Genomic DNA, 27283 nt, shown 5'->3' on the forward strand with positions numbered 1-27283 from the left:
CTTCGGATGAGGTGTTCACACGTAAATAGAATGTTCTTATTTTGAGAAATTCAGCCCACACACAGAAATCCGTTTACAGCTTATTTTATTAGTTTCTGTAATCAAACCAAAAAAAAAAAAACAGATAATGTTAAGACGGTACATAGTGAATAGAGTGATTAACCCTGCACAAACGAAAGAGAACAAGCATGGTTGCTCCAATGTGTCTGTCTGTACAGTGCCAATGGGGTCACTGAGTACTTGGGGACAGCAGTCTGCCAAATCAGACAGGACCAATAGGGGGAGAAACAGTCATAATAGTAACTAGAGGTGAAAATAAAGACGAGAGGCAGGACGGGAGAGTTACGAGAAGAGAGCTTGGGTATGGCAGTCTCCACAACTACGTACAGCTCTCAAATGTTAGCCATTAATCTTCCATCCACATCTGTGTGATACAGTACTGTACTACAGCTACAACAAACAGTGGACTGATTTCATTTGTGGAGATGACAGATGTGGGGTTTAATAAAAGCGTCCCTGGCATTGCCCAGGTGCAGAAGGCAATGCCCTCCATCAGTCAGGCGCAATGGCAGCGGACTCCAGCAAGAAAAAGTCACAGCAAGAAAAACATTTTTAAAAACAACCAACCAAAAAGCCAGAAATAAAACTCCTTGCAAACTCTGCAGCGACTTCAAGGTTTGACAGCCACACTGTCAGCATGGCACCTCCTCTCTCAGCCCCGGGGAAACACAAAGGACTCAATTAAACATGAGAAAACTGCACCGTACCACAGGGAGGAAGAGAGACAGACAGACAGAGAAAGAGACACGATGCAGCCTCAACTCTCAACCCAGGGGCTGCCTCAGTGAAAGGAGTTTCATTATATATGTGAGTGTGCGAGTGTGGATGTGACAGTGTTCTTGAAGTTAATGATGTTACTGAAGATTCATGTCTGAAAGGCGGTAGTGCGGTCTGACGACGACTCCTGTTATTTGGTGTCCTCAGGTTTGATGGCATGGGGTTTGATGGGCCCGGTCCGGACAGGTTTGGAACTGGGGGTAGTGAAGGAGGTGGGCTGGGAAGACCCTTTATCCCCCTCGTGCCCCAGAGAGAGGGGCTGTGGTGCAAAGCTCTCTGAGGGCTGCTGGCTTCTGTCGGAGGGTTTGCTCAGAGCGGGCTTGTGCTGCTGCTGCTCAGAGAAGAACTTGTGAGTGGACTGGAGCACCTCGGCGCGCTGCTTTGCCTGGGAGAGGGAGCAGGACTTGAGACACACAGAGAAAGCATGACCCTTCACCAACGAGGAGCATCGCTAGGCACTCCCCCTAGAACCCAGACAAGGAGCAAGCAACTAACTAACGGTCTCCTATCAGCAATACCTTGCTCTTGTATTCTGGTGTACTGTGAAGCCTTGTGTGCCTTTCAAAACAGAATTCCTCACAAATTAAAACATTACAAAAAGTCTAAAATCACTTTACAGCAGATTGAGCCATTATTTTATTTTAATACAGTGGACACCAACCTTGAGATCCTGCTCTGCCTTGAGCAAGGCCTGGTTTCCACGGGGTCCCATGGGGGGCCCTGGGGGCCCGCGGCTCATGTACTGCGGGCGGGGGTGACTCATGAGGGAGGGGGACATCGGAGGGCCCATAGGCTGCACCCCCGGGTTGAAAGAACTGCCATGGGGAGGCCTCACCATGGGAGGCACCAGGCTGGGCTGAGACATCATCTGGGGAGAGAAGCAGACACACAGGATCAACAAGCAGGGAGTGACAGAGCCAGGCAGGGATCAGGAGGGAGGGCGTGTCAGAGCCAGGCAGGGATCAATCAGAGCACCAGTCATTTGTACTCAAGGGTGGCGTGATAACCACCACACTCTTATTTCCATCCCTTGGGCTGTAATGAGGTTTATTTCCCAGATATAAAGAGCAACAGCAGTTGTGTGGCGTTGCCGTGGCGAGTGCAGCTGTGTTGGGGAACCCAGTTTCCTACCTGCGGTGTGAACTGTGCCTGGAAGTGTGGAGGCATTCGAACCCCTGCTGCCGCCGCTGCAGACTGGAACTGCTTCTGGTACAAAATGCTGTTCATCTTACTGGACTGGCTGCTGGGGCTGGTGGAGCTGGCCCTGGGAACGAGGAGATCAGAGAAGAATCACCGCCAGCCAGCGCCCACACAATCAGACATCAGGGAGAAGACCTGTAACATTACTATCTAGGGCTGGAGCCTCTCCTCTTTATTTCCAGGAGTCTTAAACACACACAAATAAATCTGCAGGAAGTGGCTTGTTGTAGTTTGGGTGTTTGTTTTTTTATGGATGGGTTTTTTAAAAGGAGTCTGAACTGTAGTACACATGTTACAAATCTTAAAAGAAGTTGCTGAAATTAACCCTATACCAGCACTTTACGCACAGCACAGAAAGTAGGACCAGAGTGACACACAGTTGGAAATTAAGCGCAGACAGCCTGGTGAGAGACACTACTTTACACAGAGTGTTGAAGGCATGGAATGAGTTACCTAGCCATGCTGAATCGCTGGTCTTAAAGGATCCCAGTGATTCAGCTTTACCAGCATGGCTGGGTAACCCATTCCATACCCTTATGAAAGGTACTGCGCTGAAGCTGCTGGGAACCGAACAAGCACCAACAGGCGGAAGGGAAAATGATTATGTTCTTATGGAATTCTGTTGCAAGTTTAAGACCTGGCCAGGTGTGAGGGAATGGAGACCCAGGTGAGGAAGGTCCTACCTGAAGGGGCCGGAGGTGGGGGTGGTGCTCCTGGCACTGATCGGAGGGGTCCCAGGCTTCATATCCATCCCACTGCCAAACAGCTTCAGGTCCACCTCACACACCTGCACAGGGACAGGCAGACACATTCAATTACAATCACACAGCTTCAGGTCCACCTCACACACCTGCACAGGGACAGGCAGACACATTCAATTACAATCACACAGCTTCAGGTCCACCTCACACACCTGCACAGGGACAGGCAGACCAGCAGACACATTCAATTACAATCACACAGCTTCAGGTCCACCTCACACACCTGCACAGGGACAGGCAGACCAGCAGACACATTCAATTACAATCACACAGCTTCAGGTCCACCTCACACACCTGCACAGGGACAGGCAGACACATTCAATTACAATCACACAGCTTCAGGTCCACCTCACACACCTGCACAGGGACAGGCAGACCAGCAGACACATTCAATTACAATCACACAGCTTCAGGTCCACCTCACACACCTGCACAGGGACAGGCAGACACATTCAATTACAATCACACAGCTTCAGGTCCACCTCACACACCTGCACAGGGACAGGCAGACACATTCAATTACAATCACACAGCTTCAGGTCCACCTCACACACCTGCACAGGGACAGGCAGACCAGCAGACACATTCAATTACAATCACACAGCTTCAGGTCCACCTCACACACCTGCACAGGGACGGGCAGCAGACACATTCAATTACAATCACACAGCTTCAGGTCCACCTCACACACCTGCACAGGGACAGGCAGACCAGCAGACACATTCAATTACAATCACACAGCTTCAGGTCCACCTCACACACCTGCACAGGGACAGGCAGACCAGCAGACACATTCAATTACAATCACACAGCTTCAGGTCCACCTCACACACCTGCACAGGGACAGGCAGACCAGCAGACACATTCAATTACAATCACACAGCTTCAGGTCCACCTCACACACCTGCACAGGGACAGGCAGACCAGCAGACACATTCAATTACAATCACACAGCCTCAGGTCCACCTCACACACCTGCACAGGGACAGGCAGACCAGCAGACACATTCAATTACAATCACACAGCTTCAGGTCCACCTCACACTGCACAGGGACAGGCAGACCAGCAGACACATTCAATTACAATCACACAGCTTCAGGTCCACCTCACACACCTGCACAGGGACCAGCAGACACATTCAATTACAATCACACAGCTTCAGGTCCACCTCACACACCTGCACAGGGACAGGCAGACACATTCAATTACAATCACACAGCTTCAGGTCCACCTCACACACCTGCACAGGGACAGGCAGACCAGCAGACACATTCAATTACAATCACACAGCTTCAGGTCCACCTCACACACCTGCACAGGGACAGGCAGACACATTCAATTACAATCACACAGCTTCAGGTCCACCTCACACACCTGCACAGGGACAGGCAGACCAGCAGACACATTCAATTACAATCACACAGCTTCAGGTCCACCTCACACACCTGCACAGGGACCAGCAGACACATTCAATTACAATCACACAGCTTCAGGTCCACCTCACACACCTGCACAGACAGGCAGACCAGCAGACACATTCAATTACAATCACACAGCCTCAGGTCCACCTCACACACCTGCACAGGGACAGGCAGACACATTCAATTACAATCACACAGCTTCAGGTCCACCTCACACACCTGCACAGGGACAGGCAGACCAGCAGACACATTCAATTACAATCGCACAGCTTCAGGTCCACCTCACACACCTGCACAGGGACAGGCAGACCAGCAGACACATTCAATTACAATCACACAGCTTCAGGTCCACCTCACACGCCTGCACAGGGACAGGCAGACCAGCAGACACATTCAATTACAATCTCCCACTCTGCAGTGTGGGGCGTCGCTTCAGTTCAGCAGCAGCCCATATTCCTCTTCTAGTGTCAATACAATTCATTTCCAAGGTGCCCGATTATTACTACCGTTTCATTAACCCATTTCTTATTTCAATATTACATTTAAAGCACAGTGCTCCCTCTATTTGGCTACTGACCTACAAATTAAATTTAAAAGAAACCTTGAAATACTCAAAACCGTGAATTGGTGAAGGGCCCTTATACAGAAATCTACAGGACTTGTAGAATTTACTGTCAGCGTGGGCTGACAAGCGAAGTAACCAAAATACTTAAGTATTGAACTGGGCAGTGTCAAAGGAGCACTGTATAAATACATAAATCATTTCTCTGGAAGAGCCCGAGTGTCTGTGCCTGGGGACTGGCTCACCTTGCTGGAAGCCTGCATCATGCTGTGCTGGCTCTGGTTCAGGAGCCCCCGGAAAGGCTGGCTGAGCTGAGCCTGTCTGCTGAGGCTCTGTGCCTGAGCCTGGGGGCCCTGCGGCTGCATGGACTGGGGCAGCGCGATCAGGGGCTGGTGGCCCCCCGTCGAGCCAAAGTTAGAAAGGGAGAGCTGGGAGCCCGGGAGAGGCACCGTCATCTGGCAGGGAAGGCAAGGCATGCCATTACTGTCATTCAGGGAAAGCAGGATGGATATTAACTGAAAGAGTGGGAGGGAGGGTGCCGGGTGCCCGGCTGGGCTGGGCTTACCTGCTGCACGGCTGGGCTGGGGTACTGCCTGGTGCTGTAAAAGCTGCTCTGGCCCGTGTGCGAGTGTGTGGGTACGTTTACCTGCTGCAGGGCAGAGCTGGCAGACTGTGTGGAGCTGTAGTAGCTGCTTTGGCCAGGCTGCTGCACCTGCCCAGAGTACAAGTTGGAGGGCTGGCTCAGTCCCTGGCGTGCCTGCAGCACAAAGGCAAAGTGTGTTCAGGGGTTAGTCCTACATCCTTACACTCACAGCCTGAAGGACAAGGTGCCCTCTCCTCTCCACTCCTTTTAAACAATTCCCAAATCTTGCCAATACAAGATCCGACCTAGGAGCCTGCAGCACTGCCCCTTCCCAGTCATTTAAAACATCGGTAAATACGAGACAACTTGACTGAACAGCAAGTCAACATACTAGCCTTTTATCGTATCAAGTTTCTGCCCAGGACTGAATGTCAAGAGCATGTGGAAGACATTGACAAAAAATTTCTGGTCTATCATTTAATTTATTAGAGTTTCTTTCAGTGTTTCTAAATTTCCAGGTCAGGACACACACACACACACACACGTATCTTGTGGTATCTGCTGGCTAGTGCCTGGCTGCAGCCAGTGCCACTGTCCCTGGCTCTTCAAGGTGCTCCTGACCTCCCAGGCCACCCTCTCCCCATCCCTCTTCCTACCTGTAAGAGGTGCGTGTGGGTGTCCATGAGCTGCGAGCCCCCCAGGCCGGACGGCTGGTTGAGCTGGGGTTCGAAGAGGATGGGGATGTGTTGGGTGCTGGAGGTCTGCTGGAAGGCCAGGCCAGACTGAGCCTTGCTGAGATCGGAGGGCTGCACGCCGGGGTAGCTGTGCAGCGCGGTCCCCGACAGCATCATGGGGGAGTGCTGGCCAGCCCCAGACAGAACCACCGGCGAGGGCTGAGACAGGCTGCTCTGCAAGAACGCCTGCTGGGACCTGCAGGACAGTCAAACAGGACGGGATTAAATCAATACTCACAGTAACACTTACATGTTTAAATGATTAATCAAGTTATACACACAGTCACACACACATATATCATCTCTCTAGCTCTTACACTGGCTGCTGTTAACTGACACACTACAACATTCATGCAGGGGAGACTACATGCTCACATCACTCATGTGTTCATGTTAATGAATACTGAATCAGCACCTTCATGCTGCACACATCCTGCTGTATAAACACTACAGCTGGCCTCTACTTGACATACATGTCTGACCAGGGCTGGTCAAAGTCAGGGCTAAGCTGAGCCGTTCCCACCCCCAGTGCACTAACACTGAGCTAAGCTCTGACACCCCCCCAGCGTGCAGGGTGCTGTGCTGCTGACCTGTAGGGCTGGTGCAGGGAGGTGCTGAAGAGCTCCTGTGCCTGTGAGACTGGCGGGCCGGAGCCCAGGCCCTGGTGCTGGCCCTGGAGGGGGGCGTAGATGGGGATGGGGATCTGCTGGACTGCAGTGGGCTGTAAGGGAAAATCAAACAATCGAGACTGGGTCTGAAGAGAGCCGTCCCAAACCAGGAGAGAGAAAGAGAGCACAAGTCAATCATCAGGATCACAGCGTATCAGCATCATTACTGCACACAGACTGACAGGGGTGACTGCACCTCGTAGCTAAAGCAACGCTTCACACAGTCTAGGCAGAGTCTCTAGTAAAAATGTACGACAAATAAATACATAAATAAAAACACATGTGGACAAACTCCAGCAATACTGCCGTTTCTAAATGTTTAAATTGTCTAGATAAAATAAAAATACATTTCTAGCACTAACCACAAACCCTTAAATAAAATTCCCAGAATATATTCCTCAATGTAAAGCACATGAACACACCACACTACAACCCTAGAGCTAGAAGGCAGGGTTGAAAGAGCTGCTATTAGATACCTTGACAGAGCAGAGCGTTACAAAACAGGGTCTGAACAGAGCACATAGGAGACAGGATTTCACAGAGAGAACTACAGTGAGTGGAGTGGAGGGGGGGGGGGGGGGGGGGGTTAGTGCTGCTAACAGAAAGACAGAGAGAGAGAGAGGGTTAGTGCTGCTAACAGCGAGAGAGACAGAGAGAGAGAGGGGGGTTAGTGCTGCTAACAAAGACAGAAAGACAGACAGAGAGAGAGGGTTAGTGCTGCTAACAGCGAGAGAGACAGAGAGAGGGGGGTTAGTGCTGCTAACAGCGAGAGAAAGACAGACAGAGAGAGAGGGTTAGTGCTGCTAACAGCGAGAGAGACAGAGAGCAAGAGAGACGACGATTGTCTGTGTGTAACTCTCCCACAAAGAGAGGGAGAGAATCACGAAGATTAGTGCTTCTAACAGAGAGAAAGAAGGGGGGGGGGGGGGGGGGGGTGCTGCTGCTAATAGAGAGACACACAAGGTTACACACTGAAGAGCTGTGGCTGGCAGTGTCACACACTCCTCTCTACAGGCTGGGCCTCCAAGTACCTGAGAGAGCCCAGGCTGGAAGCCTTGCTGCTGTGCCAGCGAGGGGGGAACCAGGCGCGGGGGCTGTGTGCTGAACAGGTGGCTCGTGTCCATGTAGAAGGCAGGGATCTGAGCAGCAGAACCTAACCAAAGGAAAAGGAGCTTTACTTCTCTATTGCTAAGGGGTTCATGGAAACACATGGATGCATTCAAGGAACTTGCTGCTTGAATATTGCTCACGCTTTCGGAGATGAACGGCTACGTGCGCAAACAAGTGCAGAACAAAACTACACCAGAATGGCAATCACTGTGAAAATGAATATAACACTTTAAAAGTGACTAATTAAAACGAGAGAGCGCTATTTTCTAGAAATGCTACACTAGGGGGCTGGAGGCACACGTGTGCAGTGAGAAAGCGTTGCCCCTGTTAGACCCACCTGCTGCAGACTGGGAGACGAAGACCTGCGGGGCTTGCTGCTGCTGCTGCTGGGGGGCGAGCAGGGAGGGGATACAGCCCAGCGGGGAGAAGTGTGCCGCCGAGGCCATGCTGCTGCTCTGGAGCTGCTGGGGCTTCACTTTGCAGATATTGGGAGGGTCGGAGGTGCTGGTGGTCTTGGTGCTCAGGGAGGATGTGGTGTAGGTACCAGAGCCTGGGAGAGAGGGAGTGCAGCGAGACACTGAAGACACTGGAAAGAAAGAAACTCTTCTAAAATTCTGACACTCTGCTAGATTTTCTAAAGAGCCAAACTACTCGTATATCAATTTTAACCAAAACCGGATCATTAACTTAAAACTTAAAAATCTGAAAAACTGTAGCAGACAAAGCGTTTCTGGTCACGTGAAGCACAGTAAAACTGAAATTCCTGCTGCAACTCATTCTGAGGATGTCCCGGCATCATAAAATAATTCATGCACTGTAAATAAACAGTGCAGTATTTAGACGGCATGCATACTTTCCAGTTATAATGAAGAGTTTTTTTGCTTGTGAACAGTTTGTGTTTTACAGCAGCTCATTACTGATTACATACCTGCACACAAACTAGAATGAGCACTCTGCCAGTGATATTTATTGTGTCAGTCTGGTATTGCAATGAGTTTGGTCTTGAGGATGCGTGACACTGCCCCACATGTTAATTCACATGCCTCTACTAAAGAACACCGAGATGGTTTGTCAAACCACAGCTGTCTAAGTCTCTGGAGTCCTCTGTGCACAAACCTCTTGGTGCCAGAGAGGGTAATCCCCCCCGTAAAGTCAGACTACAAACAGCCCGATGCTCGTGCGAGAGTTACAGCCCGATGCTCGTGCGAGTCGTGTGAGAGTTACCCTGGAGGGAGGTGGTGGGCGTGACGGAGGCCACTGGGATTGAAGGCAGGGACGCGCTGGAGAAGGAGCTGTAGGTGGCGCTGTTGGCTCCGGCGCCGCTGGCGATGGGGGGGGCAGATGAGGACACTGGGGAACTCTTCTCAACCATGCTGGGGGAGTTTTCCCAGGCCTTCCGCGCAGACTCCATCTTTAAAACATGCAGACAGAACACAAAAATAATCACACCGAGGTGTACAAGTTAGAATAATTATACATATCCATCAACCTAAAGAAACACACACATTGCCCCTTGACATTTCATGATTCGACAATTCCCTCAATTCACTGCCAGCCCATGCTGACAGTATGATAAAGGGCTTCTGATTTTCAGTGCTTTACCTTGTCTTTTAAACTCTCCTTCACAATCACAGCTGAGAAACGTGTTTATAGTAAAACAGGATTTCATTTAAGGGAGTTTTCTGTGAAATAACTAAATGGGCTTTTAAAATTGGCAAAGCCTTCATTTCTGATTAACAATACGTTCCTTTATTGGGAAGGGCAGTACACCGCAGGGCCAGTTGCATAGCAGCTACACCCACTCCAGGTTTTACCATGAGCTTGAACTGCAAGCAAGCGTGTACATACCTTGAGGGTGAGGTCAACGGTAGCAGGAGAGACCTGAGTCAGGCTGGAGCTCTGCTGCAGAGTCTCCCTCCTGGGGAGGGGGAGGGTGTGGGGCAAGGGCACCTGAAAAGCAGGGAGAACACGGTCACTACCTCCAGTATCTACAGTACCCACTACTGCCACTGCCCATGCAAGCCTGCCTCAACCGTACTGCTGGCAGGGAGCCCTCTGCTGGGTCTGCTTCCCCTGGAGGCTGTGCAGGGAGCCCTCTGCTGGATCTGCTTCCACTGAAGACTATGCAGTGTGCTGGTACCAGTGTAGAGCACCTTCCTGCTAACCCACCCCCACATACACTGAAGTTCCTCCTTGTTCCGGGTCTGTAAATATCTGCATTCAGAGGCCAGGCTACAGTTCTAGTGTGCTGGTCCCAGTGGAGGAGGAGGAGGGACTTACACTGGAGACCAGGCTCTCCTCCATCTTGCTGCTTCCCGTGGAGACTGTCTCTGCCAGTGAAGAGGAGGGAGAGGTGTAATCCGTCACAGATTCCTGGAACACAGCAGGGTAGAGAGGTCAGAGCCTGAGGGGCTGGGGCTCTAGTGCAGGGGTGCACAAATACAATCCTCAAGGGGCGCAGTCCTCCAGGGTTACAGGCATCCTTAGTGAACCAAGCGATTAAACCAGACTTGCAGGTCATTTAGGGAACAAACACCAGGAGGGCTCCAGCCCTCAAGGACTTGAATTCTACACCGGCAAGGATTGTCATTTATCTTCAATGGGCTATTTTACATGTTAGATCTCAGGACTCATAGTTCTTTTTAAACTTATGTTTATTAGTTGTTTGAATTTCCAATGGTCTCAGCTATTCTATAAGAGGGTCTAAGTGCATGGTGTGCAGTACCTTGCTGCTGGCTCCGAACTCGGGCGTAGACACAGAGATCATGCTGTCCATGTCAGAGTCCAGCTCCGGGACCCCCTTGCTGTCCTTGGCGGGGGAGTGGGGGTCTGGGCTCCTGACGGCCGCCGGACCCGACTTGTCAGGCCCCTCGTTCTCAGCCTGGCGGACGTCCTTCACTTTGCGGTTCTTCAGCGAGCGCTCCTTCCCGATGGGGCCCGGCTTGTACTCCTTATTCTCTGGGAGGCTCACCTCCGGCAGCTGGGTGTGGAGAGAGAGACGCACACAGTCAGGAGGACCAGGTTCATGAGCACAGACTTATTTAAAATTACCAGCCTGTGAAGTAGAAAAAGTGCCGTTTTGATTTTATTTTTTTGCCTCTTGATTAAAAAATATGGACCCTTATGCGCTGATGATTCGTTTTAACTTTCAGCATCCACTCCTACAGACATTTCAGAGTGCATTTCACTATAAGCCAATACACTCCACTTCATCCACAGCTGCACTGTGTGATTATGAGGACCCCCTCTGTCATTGCCTGCACTGTTTTTTTATTTGAATTCCTTTTCTTTCACCCTCAATACCCCCTCAGTGCCCCTGCAGCACACAGAGTTACCCGGCGTGCAGATACAGCACAGCAGGGGGGCAACTGGCCCACTTACCTTCTGTGCCTTGATGGGCCCGGCACGCGGCTGCTTCTGCCTCTGCTCCTTGGGCTCTGGCAGTTTGTTATCGGGGCCCTTCTCCAGCTGAGTCGGGGTGCAGTCGCTGTCTGTGCTGCCCGAGGACGAAGGAGCCCCAAACTGGATGCTCTCCATGCCCAGCTCCACACCTGCGTCCAGGCCAGGCTTTGCCCCCTGCTGAACACCATGGGAAGAAAAGCTGTTAATCACACAACAGAGGCACCCGCTCACCTACACTGTCCAGCTCACCTACACTGGAAACATCCTCCTACACTGTCCAGCTCACCTACACTGGAAACATCCTCCTACAGATCATTTTTATATCACCAAACTATTTGATTATTTATGGTAGGATTGTCCTGTAAAACGCTAAGACCATTCTGAATGCCAATCTGAAAATCTCCCTCTATAATAAGATTCTAACTGTGCTGCCCTGACCTCTAGAATAGATGAGTGGCTTCTTGGGCATTTCATGTCAAAGCCTGAAAAGTCTTTGTCTACTAGAGACACGGCTGTCAGAAGACTCCAGCGTATAAACAAGCACACCCCCAGAGTCTAAAACAGAGACACGGCTGTCAGAGGACTCCAGCGTGTAAACAAGCACACCCCCAGAGTCTAAAACAGAGACACGGCTGTCAGGACTCCAGCGTGTAAACAAGCACACCCCCAGAGTCTAAAACAGAGACACGGCTGTCAGAGGACTCCAGCGTATAAACAAGCACACCCCCAGAGTCTAAAACAGAGACATGGCTGTCAGAGGACTCCAGCGTATAAACAAGCACAGTGGAACGGTGTCCCAAGATCCTTTGTGTTCTCACCTCTGGGGCCACAGCGCCTACGAAGGATGTGAGGGGCTTGTTCCAGGCACTGACAGAGGGAGGTTGGGGAGGGCTGATGGGTCCCACTAACACAAAAAACAGACACATAGAAAGAGGTTACTATCTGTATCTCTCTCCACACAAGACATTACTATTAATATGCACATACGTGTTTTCAGTTGTATTCTATAAAGAATCTAACTTTTTTTGCAGCTTGCTTTTGAACATTATCAGTGTCTATCACACACTCCACAGTGCTGAGTGTTCACTGTATCACTATCACACACTCCACAGTGCTGAGTGTTCACTGTATCACTATCACACACTCCACAGTGCTGAGTGTTCACTGTATCACTGTCTACTTATCCACTATTCTATTAGGAAATGCACTGCTCAGGGATGGAAATAAGACCCCCCTATTGAACAGCATCACCCATTCGAGGAACAGATCAAACTGCAATGCAATGGGAGTCTTATTCCCATCCCTGCTGCACTTGTAATTCACTGGCGGAGTGAATGGGGTCCCTCCGAAGGGCTTCACGAGGTGCACACTCACGTTTCTTGGTCATGTCTGTGAGCACGGTGGATGTGGTCATCTTGTTTTCCCAGAGCTCTGTGCCAAGGGTGCTGTGAGTCTGGCTGGCAGGCAGTTCCTTGGCCTGGCCGGGGAACTCACTGCTGCTGCTGGTTGGTGGGACAGCCCCCTCGACAGGCTGGGGTGCAGGCTGCAGGGGAGCCTGGCTCCGAGGCTGAGCCGCTGCTGCTGCCTGTTTCTGCTGCTGCTTCTTCACAAATCTGGGAGGCAGCTTGGAGCTCCCGCCTCGCCCCTTTTCACCTGAACCCTTCTTGCTCCAGTTCTGTAATTATTATTACTGTTGTTAATATTGGTTCACTCATTTCTTTCAGGTGTGAAATGTCTTAAAGCAAAACACTGCAACAAACTCAGACAATATTGCTGGGAGGTGTCAGAGTAAATGTGACGAGGCCGTCCAGTCAAACAGAACAGCTTAAATAAATTAATAAATCTCCCCCACAAAAATCAGCAGAATAATATGCTACTGCCAATGAATGCACCTTTTAGATAGATTTCTTACCTGTATTGGTTTATTTTTAACCCACTGTGTGCTTTGCTGCCAAATGCTTGCACAGGTACAGAATACTCAAAATACAGCAAGCCCACTATACCCAGGGATGAAAGAAAAACTCCTATTGCATAGCAGTTTCACCCATTCCAGGTTTTATTACAAGCTTGATGAGCCCTCAGGTAAAAACCGCAGCTGTTTTTTATTAAACTTGCAGTAAAACTAGGAATGGATCAGTGGAACTCTTATTTGCATCCCTGGTACTGTAACTGTTGCACCCCCCCCACCCCCTCCCCCACCTGCACAATCTGCTCCTCTTTCTTCCTCCGCTCCTCGTCCTGCAGTCGTTTTTGCTGCTTGCGCGACACCACCTCCGTGAAGCCGTCGTCCATGGTGTTGGACTGGGGGTCCTCCAGCGTGGTCACCTCTGGGTGGTCATCGATAATCACCACGCCTGAAAGCGAGAGCAGAGGGGAGGAGGAGGAGAAGGGGGCGCAGAGTTAAAGGACTGGGTTTCTCTGTCGGTTCACAACCAAGCAACAGCACCAGGGAGGTCTGGTCAGTACACTGATCTAACCCAACACACTGCCGGGAGGTCAGTCACTATTCTGTCTAGGGCATGTGAAAGGATTTAGACGTGTGGGTTTATACAATGTGTACTTCAGGAACAGCTGGAATGTCGTAGGGCAGTGCAATCCATGAGAACACAAAACACTGATAAAAAATAAACGCACTGTAAGAAAGTCTGAACACATCCTAATGACATGAAATGGGAAGTATAATGGATGTGTAAAAAACAGACCCACCTTTTGGGACTTTTTTTTTTTCTTTTTTAAGAACTACGTTAACAAGCACACCCCCAACACAGATAAAAGCTGCTGCTGCTCCCCCCCCCTATTCACTCACACACGCACTGCTCCAGAGCCCCTGCACACACACTGCTCCAGAGCTCCCGCACTCACACACACACTGTTCCAGAGCCCCTGCACACACACTGCTCCAGAGCTCCCGCACACACACACACTGCTCCAGAGCTCCCGCACACACACACTGCTCCAGAGCTCCCTCACACACACACTGCTCCAGAGCCCCCACACACACACACTGCTCCAGAGCCCCCGCACACACACACTGCTCCAGAGCCCCCGCACACACACACTGCTCCAGAGCCCCCGCACACACACTGCTCCAGAGCCCCCGCACACACACACTGCTCCAGAGCCCCCGCACACACACTGCTCCAGAGCCCCCGCACACACACACACACACACACACACACACTGCTCCAGAGCCCCCACACACACACACTGCTCCAGAGCCCCCACACACACACACTGCTCCAGAGCCCCCACACACACACACTGCTCCAGAGCCCCCACACACACACACTGCTCCAGAGCCCCCACACACACACACTGCTCCAGAGCCCCCACACACACACACTGCTCCAGAGCCCCCCCCCCCCCCCCACACACACACTGCTCCAGAGCTCCCACACTCACTGGCATAGTTGTTCAGGTCGAACTGTGACAGCGCATCCACCTTCTCCTTGGGTTTCTTAGCGGCCGGCTTGGCCTCCTCCTTGTGTCTCCTGGACGGATCTTTCCCGGACCGCTGAACCGAGCCGGACTGCTGGTCTGGATGCTGGGATACAGTGCTGTTGGTTGGATCAAGAGCAATGATTCCCTGAGCATGCTCTTCAAGCAGCCTGAGTTACACAAGCCGAGGGAAGTGACAGAATACAGGAAAGCTAGCCACCATACACCTGCACCTCTGGCAGATCCAGCACATGCAGGGCCAGACAGAGAGAGAGAGAGAGCGGAGGAAGAAAGGAGTCAAAGAAACAGGATGCAGATGCAGAGTATTTAAGTCTCTGATAGACTGGTTTGATGGAATCCCAAGCGAATGGAAGGGTTGAAGGACAAAAACAAAACATCACTTAAAAGCTACATTTCAAATCAAAACAAACACACACTGCATAAAACTCTCAACCTCTGCAGACTCCAGAATAGCCTCAGTATGCAGTTACTCACCCTCTGCGCCCCGGCTTTCCCCCGGGCCCTCTGCGCTCTCCCCTTCCCCCACCGTAGCCCCGAGCAGTTTTGGGCCCGCTGTTGCCGCGCCGGTTCTGCCGATCCACTCCGGGGCGTTGGCTGGAGAAGCTCCTCTTGGCTGCTGCGGTGAGGGCCTCTCGCTTGGGTGCGGCCCCCCCCTCGGAGCCCGTGCCCTTGGGCAGGGCCCCCTGAGAGGCTGTGGCTGCGGCCGCCTCGCCCTTGCGCTCCTCGCGCTCCCTGCGCTCGTTGAAGTCGCTGCTCTCTGAGGCCGTCTCCCACTCCTCGTTGGCCTGGTCGGAGGAGTTCTGATTGGACAGGTCGGGGGACTTGCTCCCTGCTGCCTCAGAGACACCCGCTGGCGCTGCGTAGTCCGGGGGGCCACTGGGCATGGCCCTGCCAGGCCCCCCCCCTGACTCGGCCGCTGCCGCCTCCCTCTCCTTCAGCCTGCGGAAGCGGGGAGGCTTGTCCTGTCTAGGCGGCCGGGCTGGCCTCTGTCTCCTGGGCCTCTCCCGGCTGGGCTCTGGGTACTTCTTCCCCTCGAACCTGAGCGGCCGTCGTTCTGAGTTCAGCCCCTGGCCGAGCTCTAGCCTCTCCCCCTCCGGCCGGAATGTCTCCATGGGCTTGGAGGGCCACTGGCAATCCTTCAGCCCCAGACGTCTCATTGGAGCCGACCTGGGTGGGCCTCTCTCCCTTCCAGCGGCCCTCCTGTACATACCTGCTCCCCTGCCCCGCCTGGAGGGCTCTACTTTGGGGAGGAAGCCTGGCTTGGGGCGCCCCCCGTCATCCTCTCGAGGCTCCCTGGAGCCGGGCTGCGCGGTGTAAGGAGGAGGAGGAGGGCGGAAGGAGACTGCTGTTGTTTTCAACATCCTCCTGGGGTCATCCCTGCGCAGCGGCCTGGCCTTGCTGCTGCTGCTGTCCCTGTCGGAGGCCCCGGTGTCGCTGGCCGTGTCCCGGGCCTCGCTCTCAGAGTCCGTGTTGGAGCCGCGCCGGCGCCTCCTCTTGGGAATCACCTCTAAGTCGGAGCTCTCGCTGCGCGTCTCGCTCTCTTCCCGCCGCCGGAACAAGGCAGCCGAGCCGAGGGGCAGGTCCGAGCGTGGCCGGGGCTCCCTGTAGGGGTACTCCCCTCTACTCCTGCCCCTGGTAGCCCTCGCCCGGCCCCCGTAGCTACCCCTGAAATTGCGGCCACGAGAGTAGTACTCTCCCCTGCCGCGGCCCCGGAAGCCTGGCTCTGGGCCCAAGTCTCTGTCCCGGTCTTGAACCCGGTCCCTGTCCCGGTCTTGAACCCGGTCCCTGTCCCGGTCTTGAACCCGGTCCCTGTCCCGGTCTTGAACCCGGTCCCTGTCCCGGTCTTGAACCCGGTAAGCCCTCAGCGGCAGGTTCGATTCCTTCCTGGAGGCTGGCCTGGGTGTCTCGGGGTGGGTTTGCTCAACGGCAGGCGGGGGCTGCTTCTCCTGTTTCTCCTCCTGGGCTGAAAGCCCCAGTGGTGGCCCCAGAGCCCCCCCAGGCTTCCCTGCGCTCGCTGTATTCCAAGTATCAGGGGCCAAGGCAGGGGGCTCCCTCCTCATCCCCTCGCCAACAGGTGCTTTCTGGCTCTCTGTTTTGGGTCCCTCCTTCCTCCCCCCTCCTCTCTCATGCCGCTCCTCCTTCTCCTTCCTCAGCTCCCTCTCCTCCTTCATGTCCCGCAGGATCGGCTTCTTGATGGGCCCTGATCTGCGGAGCGGTCGCTCTCCACCAGGCCCCTCCCTCCTGTTGGCCCCCGGCCTAGGACCCCAGCGCGTCTCAGATTTCGATTTGGGCGGCTTGTCCGCTTTGGGTAGGCCCTCAGCTGGCGGGGTGGTCCTGCTGCCACCGCTGCCCAGAGAGAAGGGCTCCTTCTTGGGCTTGTCCTCCAAGCGGTCGGTCGTCTCCTTGGCTTGTGGTTTGAAAGCTACCTCAAAGCTGGGCTCCTCCAACTTGACAGAGTGGCTGGAGCCCTGAGAGGCGCTCCTCTTCAGCACTGCAGGACTCTCCCTCGGCACACCAAGAGCCTCCTCTGCAGGGGCCAGGCTCCCTTCCTTCGGCTCGAACCCGGGCACCCCGGGACCTTTCTCAGCCTGCAGGGGGCCCGCTAGGTCCTCTGGGGCTCGGCTGATGAAGCTGCGGCCCACGTGCTCCAGCAGGTCTCCAAAGCAGTCTGTCTTGGTCCTGGGTTCAAGGAGACTGGTCTCTGTAGGAGTGCGCCTTTCCAACTCGACCCCCACCTCGAACCTAACAGGAACAGAGCAGGCAGGAGCGAGGGTCAGAGGCACGGTTCTCTCTAGCAATGCGACACGGTCAGTATAAAATTGAGGTCAGGCCTTTGCATTTAGTGTTAAAGGTTACAAGTAACTGAGACCAAAAGTTTGGAAAGGATTTTAACACCATAAATCTATGGGCATTTCAAGACATAAAATACAGATTCTACCAACTCATTCTACTGGGGCAGTAGGGTTCTTTCATACTACACTGTTCATCCTCCTTTCATCTCTTCTGTTCCTCCCCTTTATACCCCCGCCCCCCGTTCCATTCATGCACGCCACCAGCACCTTGTACCTGGGCTCCTTGGGATCATCTGGTACTTTGGGGGGTGTAGCAGCAGACTGGGGCTCTGTTTGGGGGTACGGCTCAGACCCCCACACCACGCGGGACTCCGAGGGAAGCCCGTGGTCTTTGACAGGCCGTGCCAGGTGATCAAACGATTCGGACCCGGAGCCAGCAATCTCCACCTGGTCTCTCCTAAGCAGCTGCTTGTGAGGCATCCTCCCTGAGGGAGGGAGGGAGAGAGAGAGGAGGGGGGGAGGGGGCAGGGTCAAGGATAAGCCTACAAGGTTTTAGAAGAAACATGTGTTTCTAGGTTATATAAAAAGACAGGTCTGTTACAACACGTACTTTCAGAACTGCACACCTGAGACATACATAGTGAATGGTAGTGCACAACAGGTAAAGAATGACGACATCATTGCTAACTCGCATCACTGCACAGCACAAGGAATGGTGCAGCTGCAACATGTAACTTTACAGAGTCCTCTTGTGTCACTGCCTGTGTAACTGAACCACGTTACTGCTCCTATCTATGACCTACTTGATAATGCAGATGTGATTTTTTTTAAGTTATGGCAGGGTAACTTAAACTCTATAGAGTTCGCACAACACCTTGTAAAAGGTCTAAAATGTGTGAAGCGTGTGACCAGAGAGGTATACCGCTAAGATTCATTGCGATCTTGTCGGCGAGTGTTTGGAAGAGGTCCTGCGTGGCTCGTCTGTACCTGGGTGCATGGGGGGCATGTCCATAGCGGAGGGGCGCCCTGACATCATGCGGGGGTCCATGTAGGACTGCATCATGAGCCAGCGGGGGTCGAACCCCATGGAGGCCAGGTGCTGCTGGTGTGGCCCCAGGGGCTGGTAGAGGGAGCGGTGCTGGGGAGGGGGGGCCGGGGCCCCTGGGGAAAGGGGAGCTGCCGACGCTGCCTGCTGCTGCTGCTGCCATTGCTGCTGCTTCATCTGCTCCTGCAGGACACAGACAAACAGACAATGCTGGTTCAGAGTAATACCAACAGAGGCCAGATGACCTGCACTTACATCCGTTTCTCATCTAAACTACTCCAGAGACGAAGAAATAAAAAAAATCAAGAAAAAAAATAAAAAGGTTAGCAGCAGAGGAGAATGACGTTACAACAATAGGGTTTTATGTTAGGGCTGGCTTTCAGAACTTTACTGAAACGACCAGGAGCCAGGGGAGAGATCAGGCCCCTGTTTCATGTGCTGTGAACCGACATGTCGGGTAGGAATTGTTCACTATGTAAGCTATGAAAGGAAGGAACAATTTACTTAACGTCAAACATTTGTTTTAAAGAGGGCTGTTCTGAAACCCAAGGCTGGGTGCAAAGCTCTGTTCTTTTCAAACCCGAACGTATCGTGTTTCAGAATTTCACACATTGCCATACCTGCTGTCTCAGGAAGCGTGGGGGCAGGGACTTCTGGAACTGTTTGGAGTATCCGGAGGGGAGGGTGGGGCGCGAGTGGACAGACTCCCCCTCCCCACTCTCAGGGGTCAGGGCTGGGGGGTCCTCACTGCGAGGGGGGTCCAGAGGGGGCAGCACAGGGGGCTCCTCAGCTAGAAACAAACAAAACTAATAATAAAACTATCAATAATAAAACACAACACCATTACACACAGCTTAGAAGGAAAACATAAGACTTTTTGCAGACCTTATTTTTTTGGTCAGTGAATTCAGATTTTTTTTGTACTTCTAAATTCAGCACTGCACACAAAGGTTCCCCCCCAAGCAAACACCTACCTCTTTCTTGTTTAAACACTCTCCTTATCTCCCTCTCACAGCCTTGCTACCTCTCTCCTCTCCTACCCCACACCTACCTCTAGCAGCCTCCTTGCTGTTGAAGCACTCTCTCCTGCCCTCTCCCTCTGGGGCCATCTCCACCGAGGCAGAAGCCTCGCTCTCCACCTGCACCTCCCTGTCTCCTGACTCTGGCAATGGAGGTGCAGTCACTATCACCACCCCCTTCTCCTCCTCCTGCTGCTCTTCAGGCTGGACTCTCTCCCGAGAGCGTGCCCGGGGTGGAGGCTGGGGCTGGATGTTGGTCGTCGTCGTCTTCTCTGCGCTCTCTTCCGCAGCGGGCGCTGGTTGTGCCTCTGGTGCCTGGCTCTCTGGAGATGCTGCCGTGGTGGTGGTGATGGCCGGGGCCCCGAATTTCTCGTTGAGTCTCTTGAGTTTCTCCGCGCAGGCTGCCAGCCGCTGCTCCTCCATCCTCCGCTCCTCCTCCTCGCGCCTGCGCCGCGCCCGCTCCACGGCCTCGGTAGGCTCCGTCTGTTTCTTGCGCTTCAGCCTCCATGCCTCCGAGTCCTCAGACTCAGGGGCCCCTGTCACTGCCTGCAGCTTCCCCCGGGACGGTGCACCTGCGGCAGCTGCTGCTGCTGGGGGGCGGCCTGCAGACTGTGCCTGGGAAGAGGAGAGAGACGGAGAGAAAGACTGAAGCACATCATTATTAAAAGAGTAATCACTTCAATCTACTCAAATCCAGTGACCGTGTGACTAAAGCACCTTACTCTAAAACTTTCATTCTAACCCACCTCCTCCAACACAACAGAATGAATCTCCCTGCCATTCACTTTCACTGGGACCCCGATTCCTGTTAAACTACACGGCACAGTTTGGAAAGCACAAACCACTTCCCCATAGGATGTGTACAAGCTGCCCCAACAGGAGCTCTGACTGCCTGGGATATTTGTGCTGCGGCTCACTCGCCTGTGCTTCTGGTGAGCTGCTGAAAAGGGCAGTGCTGTCTGCCTCCTCTCCTGAAGACCACAGAATAATACAATCTAGTTCCAGCCACAAGGTCAGTCTGTCTTGGAAGGCTCGTCTGCCTGCCTGACACACAATTATCTATTAACCTGTGCCTGATGTGACTAACATGTAAGAAGGAACTATGCAAAAGTTATAAATGTAGCCAAGAACAGAGGTGTGAGGAGTACTGTGCATCTCACCTGGTACTCCGGGGGCTGGCTGGTCTTGCTGTGCTGCCCCCTGGTGTTGGGTGAAAGGGGTGCAGGAGCAGCATTCTCACCCCAGGACCCCTCTCCCTCCTTCCACCGCTCGGAGCACTGCGAACTCCGGGTGCGCATCCACTCCCTACAGAGAGGGGAAGAAAGGAAAAAGAGACAGACAGAGGGGGAAGTCAGAGAGGTACAGTGGATCGAGAGAGAAACAGTGAGAGACAAAGAGAGAGAGAGAGACACAGACACACACAGCGAGAGAGAGACACACTCACCAGTTGTCTCCCTTGTCTTTGTTGGCCTGGTTATCCTCATCGTCGCTGAAGTTGAGCTTCTCTGTGTAATCCACCTCCATCTGGGCTCCTGACCATGCAGCACAAACAAACAAACAGGTGCCCGATTTAGACAGGGAGAAAATCTCAGCTCTGTGCACAACACTGACTGAGTCTGTCAAACCAGGCTGTAAAGACTTGAGTTCATACATACTGCTCCAATATACTGTACAGTACTAAAGCACGCTAGTTCAAATGCAGGAATGGAAATAAGGCAGCGAGCTTAATAAGATACCTGACCTTCGTGCCCATACACTGGGGCTACATATTAAAACCTGGAATGGTGAAACTGCTGTGCAACAGGAGTCTATTTCCATCTCTGACAAGCCAAATGCACAAGCTAATCAGAAATTGTTGTAAAATCTCATTACCTAAATGTAAGGCATATCTGTTTAACATTATTGTTCAGTTGCAATGGATAATAAACACCACACTCTGCTGGGATGCAGTGGCAGGAACAGGGCTAGCAAGAGTAAAGGTGTTGCTGTAGTGGAAGGTAATCAAGACTTTTAAAAACAATCGATCTGTCTCTGAAGGCAACATGCAGCCCCTCTGCTTACCAGCCCAGCCCTCGTCCACATCTGTGTCCAGAACATCCAGCTCCTTGAGCTCTGTGGCACTGATGATGGAGGGCCTGTCCACCCCATCCTGGGGCCACGACTGTGGGGGCCGACTGGCAGCCCTGGGGCCTCTTCAGACGTGGAGGGACGGAGAGAAGAAAATAGTTAGAAAGCATTCCTTAAAAGGACCGTGACTCGAGCCTTCCAGCAGGAATGTGCTGGACCAGAGATGGATGGTTTAGCCAGAGAGGGAAAACAGACACAGAAAAATGCAACTTACTTCCCGGCTTCTTGTGGAGGGAGCGGGTACCTGCAAGGGCCCTGCATCGGTGGAAAGGGCATGCGGGGATAGGCGTGGAACATCTAGGGGTGGAGAGAAACAGCTCCATTACTATTTTGCACATTCTCTGCATTTAGCATTCAATTTGACCCAAAAGCCCCTCAATTTATTCCGTGTTTCAGTAATAACCAAATTACATTTTACAATTTCTTTCCAAACTCCACCACCACGTTCCAGGGATGGAAATAAGACTCCAACTGCATAGCAGTTCGATCCATTCCTGGTTTTACTATGAGTTTAATGAGAAACACCTGAACTTGTTACTTACACACACTGAGGCAATAGAAGCTCATAATAAAACTTGGAATGGGTGAAAATGCCATGCAATAGGAGTCTTGTTTTTTTAAACAAAAAAGAGAAGGAGCCATTTTGCTAAGCCCCCTAACACGGAGTAAACATTTATCACACCTTAGAGTACAGTTACTACTCCTGGACAAAGGCTCCTATCTATATTCCATGTGGATAGTTCTGATAATACTCAGAGCATCCTAAACCTTTAACATTGTATAGTAGCAAGTATAGTATAGTAGCGTGTACCCCTGGAAGCCCCCCGGTCCCCTCACTGTACTCACATAGGGGGGCATGATGCCTCTGAACTGGGGATGGAACTGTGGAGGCACTCCCAGTGGGGACGGCTGCCCCCCGTTGAGTTTGACCTGGCTGAGCCCCTGCGGAGGAGGCTGAGTGCTGTTGGGGAGCCTCTCCCTGCCCTCCCTCTTTCCTTCCCGCTGCTCGCTCGCTGCCCTGCAGGGCTCTGCTTGCTCCAGGGTGGGAGAGGGGGTGCTGCTGTCTCCCTCATCCGCCGAAGGGGCTCCGACGTCAGGCTCTGAGCCGGCCATGCTCAGGTTCCTTCCACCGCCCTCCCTCCAGCTGCCAACATCTGTACAGACAAGAGCAGCAGCAGGGTCAGGGAGCGCACTGCAAGGGTTACAGAGACAGGCAGGGCCATACAGAGACAGTGTGCTCCACAGGAATGCGAGCACCCATCACACGCAGTGACACTTTATAGGTATTTGGTCGGATAAACAGGGAGGGACTGTTTGCATCAGACTGGGAGCAATTAGTTGCTGTTCTCAATCTCTCTATACAGCAGTGTGGTCACTGAGCTGTCTGTTCTCAATCTCTCTATACAGCAGTGTGGTCACTGAGCTGTCTGTTCTCAATCTCTCTATACAGCAGTGTGGTCACTGAGATGTCTGTTCTCAATCTCTCTATACAGCAGTGAGGTCACTGAGACTCACTCTGAGGTCGCAGGCTGGGCCCCGGTCCATAGGGCTCCTCTGGCTGCTCCTTGTCCGATCCGGGCTTCTCCAGCTCCCCTGCTGCCTGCAGACTAGGAAACTCCTGCTGGAAGAGGCTGTTTATCCGGGGGCCACCTGCAACAGAAAGGTCTAATTCAATTTAAAGTACCGTAGCAGAGAGGAGATATTTGGTAATAATCTAAACTAATATACTAGTCATTGGGGTTGTCTGGTTTTTGATAAAAGCAGCTTCTGTTGATTGAAACACACCAATTGATTACATACTGTGAGTGATCGCAGGCATCCTGTGCACTTGCATGTGTTTTAATTAACATATACTTGTACAACTTCGAGCTACACCACTTCCAAGATTATATACAACATATGCCCGCACTACACACACGTGTCTGTGTCGGTACATTGTTTAAAGTAAACTCTGTTATAGTCCTCGTGTAGAGCGGTATTGCAGGTGCAGCCCCACCCTGCACTCTGTTCTGTGGTTGTGAGCAGTAACCTACCATCTCCCTGCCCCACCAGCTTACTGCTGCCCCAGGACCGGCTGGCCCCACTGGCTACCTCCTGGGGGGCTGGGGGCCCTGGTTTGGGTGGGGGTGTGGGTATCTCCGGGGGCCTGGAACACAGACACAGCCTTTAAGAACAGGGCTTTAAACACAGGGATGAAAACCTCACACACAACGGCAATATAATAAGCCTGCTTAGAAAGTGTCACTGTTTCATATAAGCATCTAAGATTATGACGTGCTACGCACATACATTCACACACACTGTACCCTGTTATTGCTGCAGGCTGTTCAGTACACACCCACGTAGGTGTAATGACACTGACACTGCTAAATTAACTTCATACCCAGTTTAAATATTTAACAAAATATGACTTCATGTATATGTATACGAGATGACCTGTGCCAATGCTAAGCTGCTGATAGACACATTGCCAGTGTGGGGTGAAGCACTAAAAGACCTCCAGGACCCCATGTTCCCCTTACCGCTCCTCCCCGGGCTGGTCTTGTCGCGACGCCCAGCCGCTCCCGTCCTTGGGAACGATGTTCACGTTGGGATCGTTCCCCTTGTTCTCCGCTTTCAGGCTCGGCAGGTTGGCTGGAGGTGGCATGCGCCTGTTAGAGGCCACCTTGCCCAGGCTCTGGAGCCCATGCCTGGCAGCCACTGTGAAGAGACAGGGATCCGAACACAGTCAGCACAACAAACCAGCCTTTCAATTACTACAGAATTACCTGCAGAAGCAACTCTGCATGTACAAGGATGGAAACAAGACTCCCCTTGCATAGCAGGTTAATCCATTCCTGGTTTCACTAGGAGTTTAATGAGACACACCTGAGCTTGTTACTGGTACACTGGGGCTGATCAAGTTCATAGTAAAACCTGGAACAGGTGAAACTGCTGTGCAATAGGAGTCTTCCAGCCCTGAGAGCTGTTAGACATTCCCTCGGAGAGGACAGTCTGTACAGGACAGCACTGGTTAGTGGAATGGCCCCACAATTAATCGAAGCAAGCCCTGGCCAGTGGCTCACAGTCAATACAGTACAGTATTACAGCAGAGCAGCTTGTGCAGTACGGACCTGCAGTCTTCTGGGTCTCCAGCGGCTTTCCCTTGTATGTGTTAAAGAGGCTGAGGGTCGCGTACTTGGTCTTCCCATCCTTTGCCTTTGCGCTCTGGCCTGACTTCTCGGACATGTCAATGGCAACTCATTGAGTCTGGTACCTCCGGCCTCACCCTCAGAACCAGCCTCCTGGGAACGGGACAGAGAAGGCAGCAGGGTGGTCAGTCAGGTCAGTCTGTCTACCACGCCGCTGCAGCCAGAGACAGCAAGCCCTACACTCCTCACCGAGACCTCTCCTCTACAGCAGAGAGACAGGAAGCCCTACACTCCTCACCGAGACCTCTCCTCTACAGCACAGAGACAGGAAGCCCTACACTCCTCACCGAGACCTCTCCTCTACAGCACAGAGACAGCAAGCCCTACACTCCTCACTGGGACCTCTCTCCCTGTTGTCCGAGGGGAAGGGTTGGGGTTATTGGAGTCCCTGTTGTCCGAGGGGAAGGGTTGGGGTTATTGGAGTCCCAGTTGTCCGAGGGGAAGGGTTGGGGTTATTGGAGTCCCAGTTGTCCGAGGGGAAGGGTTGGGGTTATTGGAGTCCCAGTTGTCCGAGGGGAAGGGTTGGGGTTATTGGAGTCCCTGTTGTCCGAGGGGAAGGGTTGGGGTTATTGGAGTCCCTGTTGTCCGAGGGGAAGGGTTGGGGTTATTGGAGTCCCTGTTGTCCGAGGGGAAGGGTTGGGGTTATTGGAGTCCCTGTTGTCCGAGGGGAAGGGTTGGGGTTATTGGAGTCCCTGTTGTCCGAGGGGGTAGGTTAGAAAAAGCTGCCATTAGGACAGGGATTACACTGCAGTCTGTCTATGCACATACATGTTATTGTTTCTATTGCAATAAACAATAAGCGGTTTCCCGCTTACACAGCAGCTCCGTGTCACCCATTGCAGGTTTTATTAGGAGCTTGACGAGTCTCCGTGTGTAGAGGCAACAGGCTCAGCTGTCTTACTAAACTACGCTCGCAATGCGATCCTTATTTACATCCCTGCTGTAACTAAACGTTATACTTCTTTAAATGCCTTCTTTCTCTACATAGGAAACAATATGCTGAAGCGCTGTTATATTCCGCATGCCACGCGTTGAGGAAATGAGTAATGTAATGGCCACGACTCGCCGAATATAAAGCCGATCCAGCGAGTTACTCACACGGGGCTTCGGAACAGTGCTGACGCCGAGAACAACATGCTGTAGACGGGGCTACACCACCGGGACAGTGAAAGAAACAACTCATACCCACAGCAGTGCCAGGGAAACTGAGAAATACACCTGCGGCCTGTACTGAAACACAACGCCAGCCGCGGTGCTCCTGTCCAGTTCATGATACGCGTAGACACACAGTCAGTACCAATACGAGTCAGCACAGTTTGAGAAGTCCGCTAGTAGCATAGTGACCAGAAGCCAATAACTACAATTTAGCACGCAGATGGTGGCGAGACTGAAAAAAACCGTTGTATTTGCTCATGATAAAATACCATTCAGACAAACGATGCAGTGTCTAAGCAAACACGATTACAAACTCGCCTTTGTGTGCAGCACCGGGCAGGCGGAGAGACCAGCGGAGCTCCGCGGCGGTAGCTAGCTATCTGTATAGCGGAATAGAGAGATGATAACACAGGGGGCCCGTTTTGTGAAGACCAGACGGCTGGTGGGTCCCAATAAAAAATACCACTAGACAATATGGCCACGGGCCGGTACCAACCCTCCCTTCTGTCGGGCTCTCAAGCCAGTGTGCAGCGGTATCTGCCCTCTCCCTCGCCTCGCACGACACTGTCCCCCTGTCCCCCTGTCCCTTTCCTCCTCTGCGCAGAGACCCGCAAGTGTCCATCACTGCCTGCCTGTCGCCTGGCTACAGTGCGGGGACTCTCGCGTCTCCGAGCCCTACCCACCCCCGCTACCTCTCTCTGCCGGTCCCTCTCCTCTCCTCGGTGTGGTGAAGACTCCCCCAGTCCAGGCAGGTGTCACCCCTCAGCCTGCCTGCCTTTCCTTCCTTCCTTCCTTCCTTCTTTCCTTCTTTCCTTCTTTCTGTGTTTGGGAGGGAGTGCAGGGGGGCGAGTTACAATAGCGGCTGCAGTCTCTCCTCAGCGTCCTCCCCTTTCTGTGTCGCGCTGCAGCGCTCGGTAACCCTCCCTTTCCAGAGACGAGTCTTTGTTTCTTCTTCTCTTTCCTCCACGGCGCTCTTATTTCTTTATTTTCTTCGGAGAGACCGAGCGGCTCCCGCTGCGGCCTATCGCAGAATCAACGCTGCGTCAACACGTCACGACGGCGGCGCACGGAAATCCCGCCTTTCGCGCGGTCTGATGGGAACTGATACATTAGCGTGTCATGTGACGTCATGACAGCTCTTGGAGGGATTTCAGCGCCGGAGGTGTGGGTTTGGAGTCGTGCTTTAGCGTTTGCAATGCGATACCAGTGTGTATCCC

The 27283-nt window shown here is 52.6% G+C and overlaps 1 protein-coding gene across 8 annotated transcripts; it reads right to left on the reverse strand.

Annotated features, from left to right (window-relative positions):
• Positions 1–68: 68 nt before the first annotated feature.
• Positions 69–27135, reverse strand: LOC121330981 (protein PRRC2C-like). Of its 8 annotated transcripts, none has more exons than XM_041278036.1 (34): positions 26759–27134; positions 24834–25004; positions 24243–24420; positions 23754–23866; positions 23236–23370; positions 22567–22874; positions 21935–22017; positions 21655–21785; positions 21038–21125; positions 20754–20898; positions 19626–20208; positions 19195–19364; positions 18517–18757; positions 17804–18014; positions 15212–17479; positions 14681–14835; positions 13478–13632; positions 12653–12953; positions 12097–12182; positions 11258–11452; positions 10602–10856; positions 10157–10249; positions 9725–9826; positions 9101–9287; positions 8214–8426; positions 7798–7919; positions 6689–6819; positions 6021–6294; positions 5347–5538; positions 5027–5236; positions 2721–2824; positions 1969–2101; positions 1499–1705; positions 69–1222 (listed from the first exon to the last, which is right to left on the reverse strand). In XM_041278036.1, the coding sequence occupies exons 2-34, from the start codon at positions 24946–24948 to the stop codon at positions 968–970; spliced, it is 8139 nt and encodes a 2712-aa protein (XP_041133970.1). In that variant the 5' UTR covers positions 24949–25004; positions 26759–27134; the 3' UTR covers positions 69–967. The 8 variants fall into 8 exon arrangements, with proteins under 8 accessions (XP_041133970.1, XP_041133966.1, XP_041133968.1 ...); XM_041278032.1 differs by having other exon boundaries at positions 6689–6873; positions 8214–8462; XM_041278034.1 differs by having other exon boundaries at positions 6689–6873; positions 11258–11455.
• Positions 27136–27283: the final 148 nt, after the last annotated feature.

This window comes from Polyodon spathula, chromosome 18, assembly GCF_017654505.1.
Source record: "Polyodon spathula isolate WHYD16114869_AA chromosome 18, ASM1765450v1, whole genome shotgun sequence".
NCBI lineage: Eukaryota > Metazoa > Chordata > Actinopteri > Acipenseriformes > Polyodontidae > Polyodon > Polyodon spathula.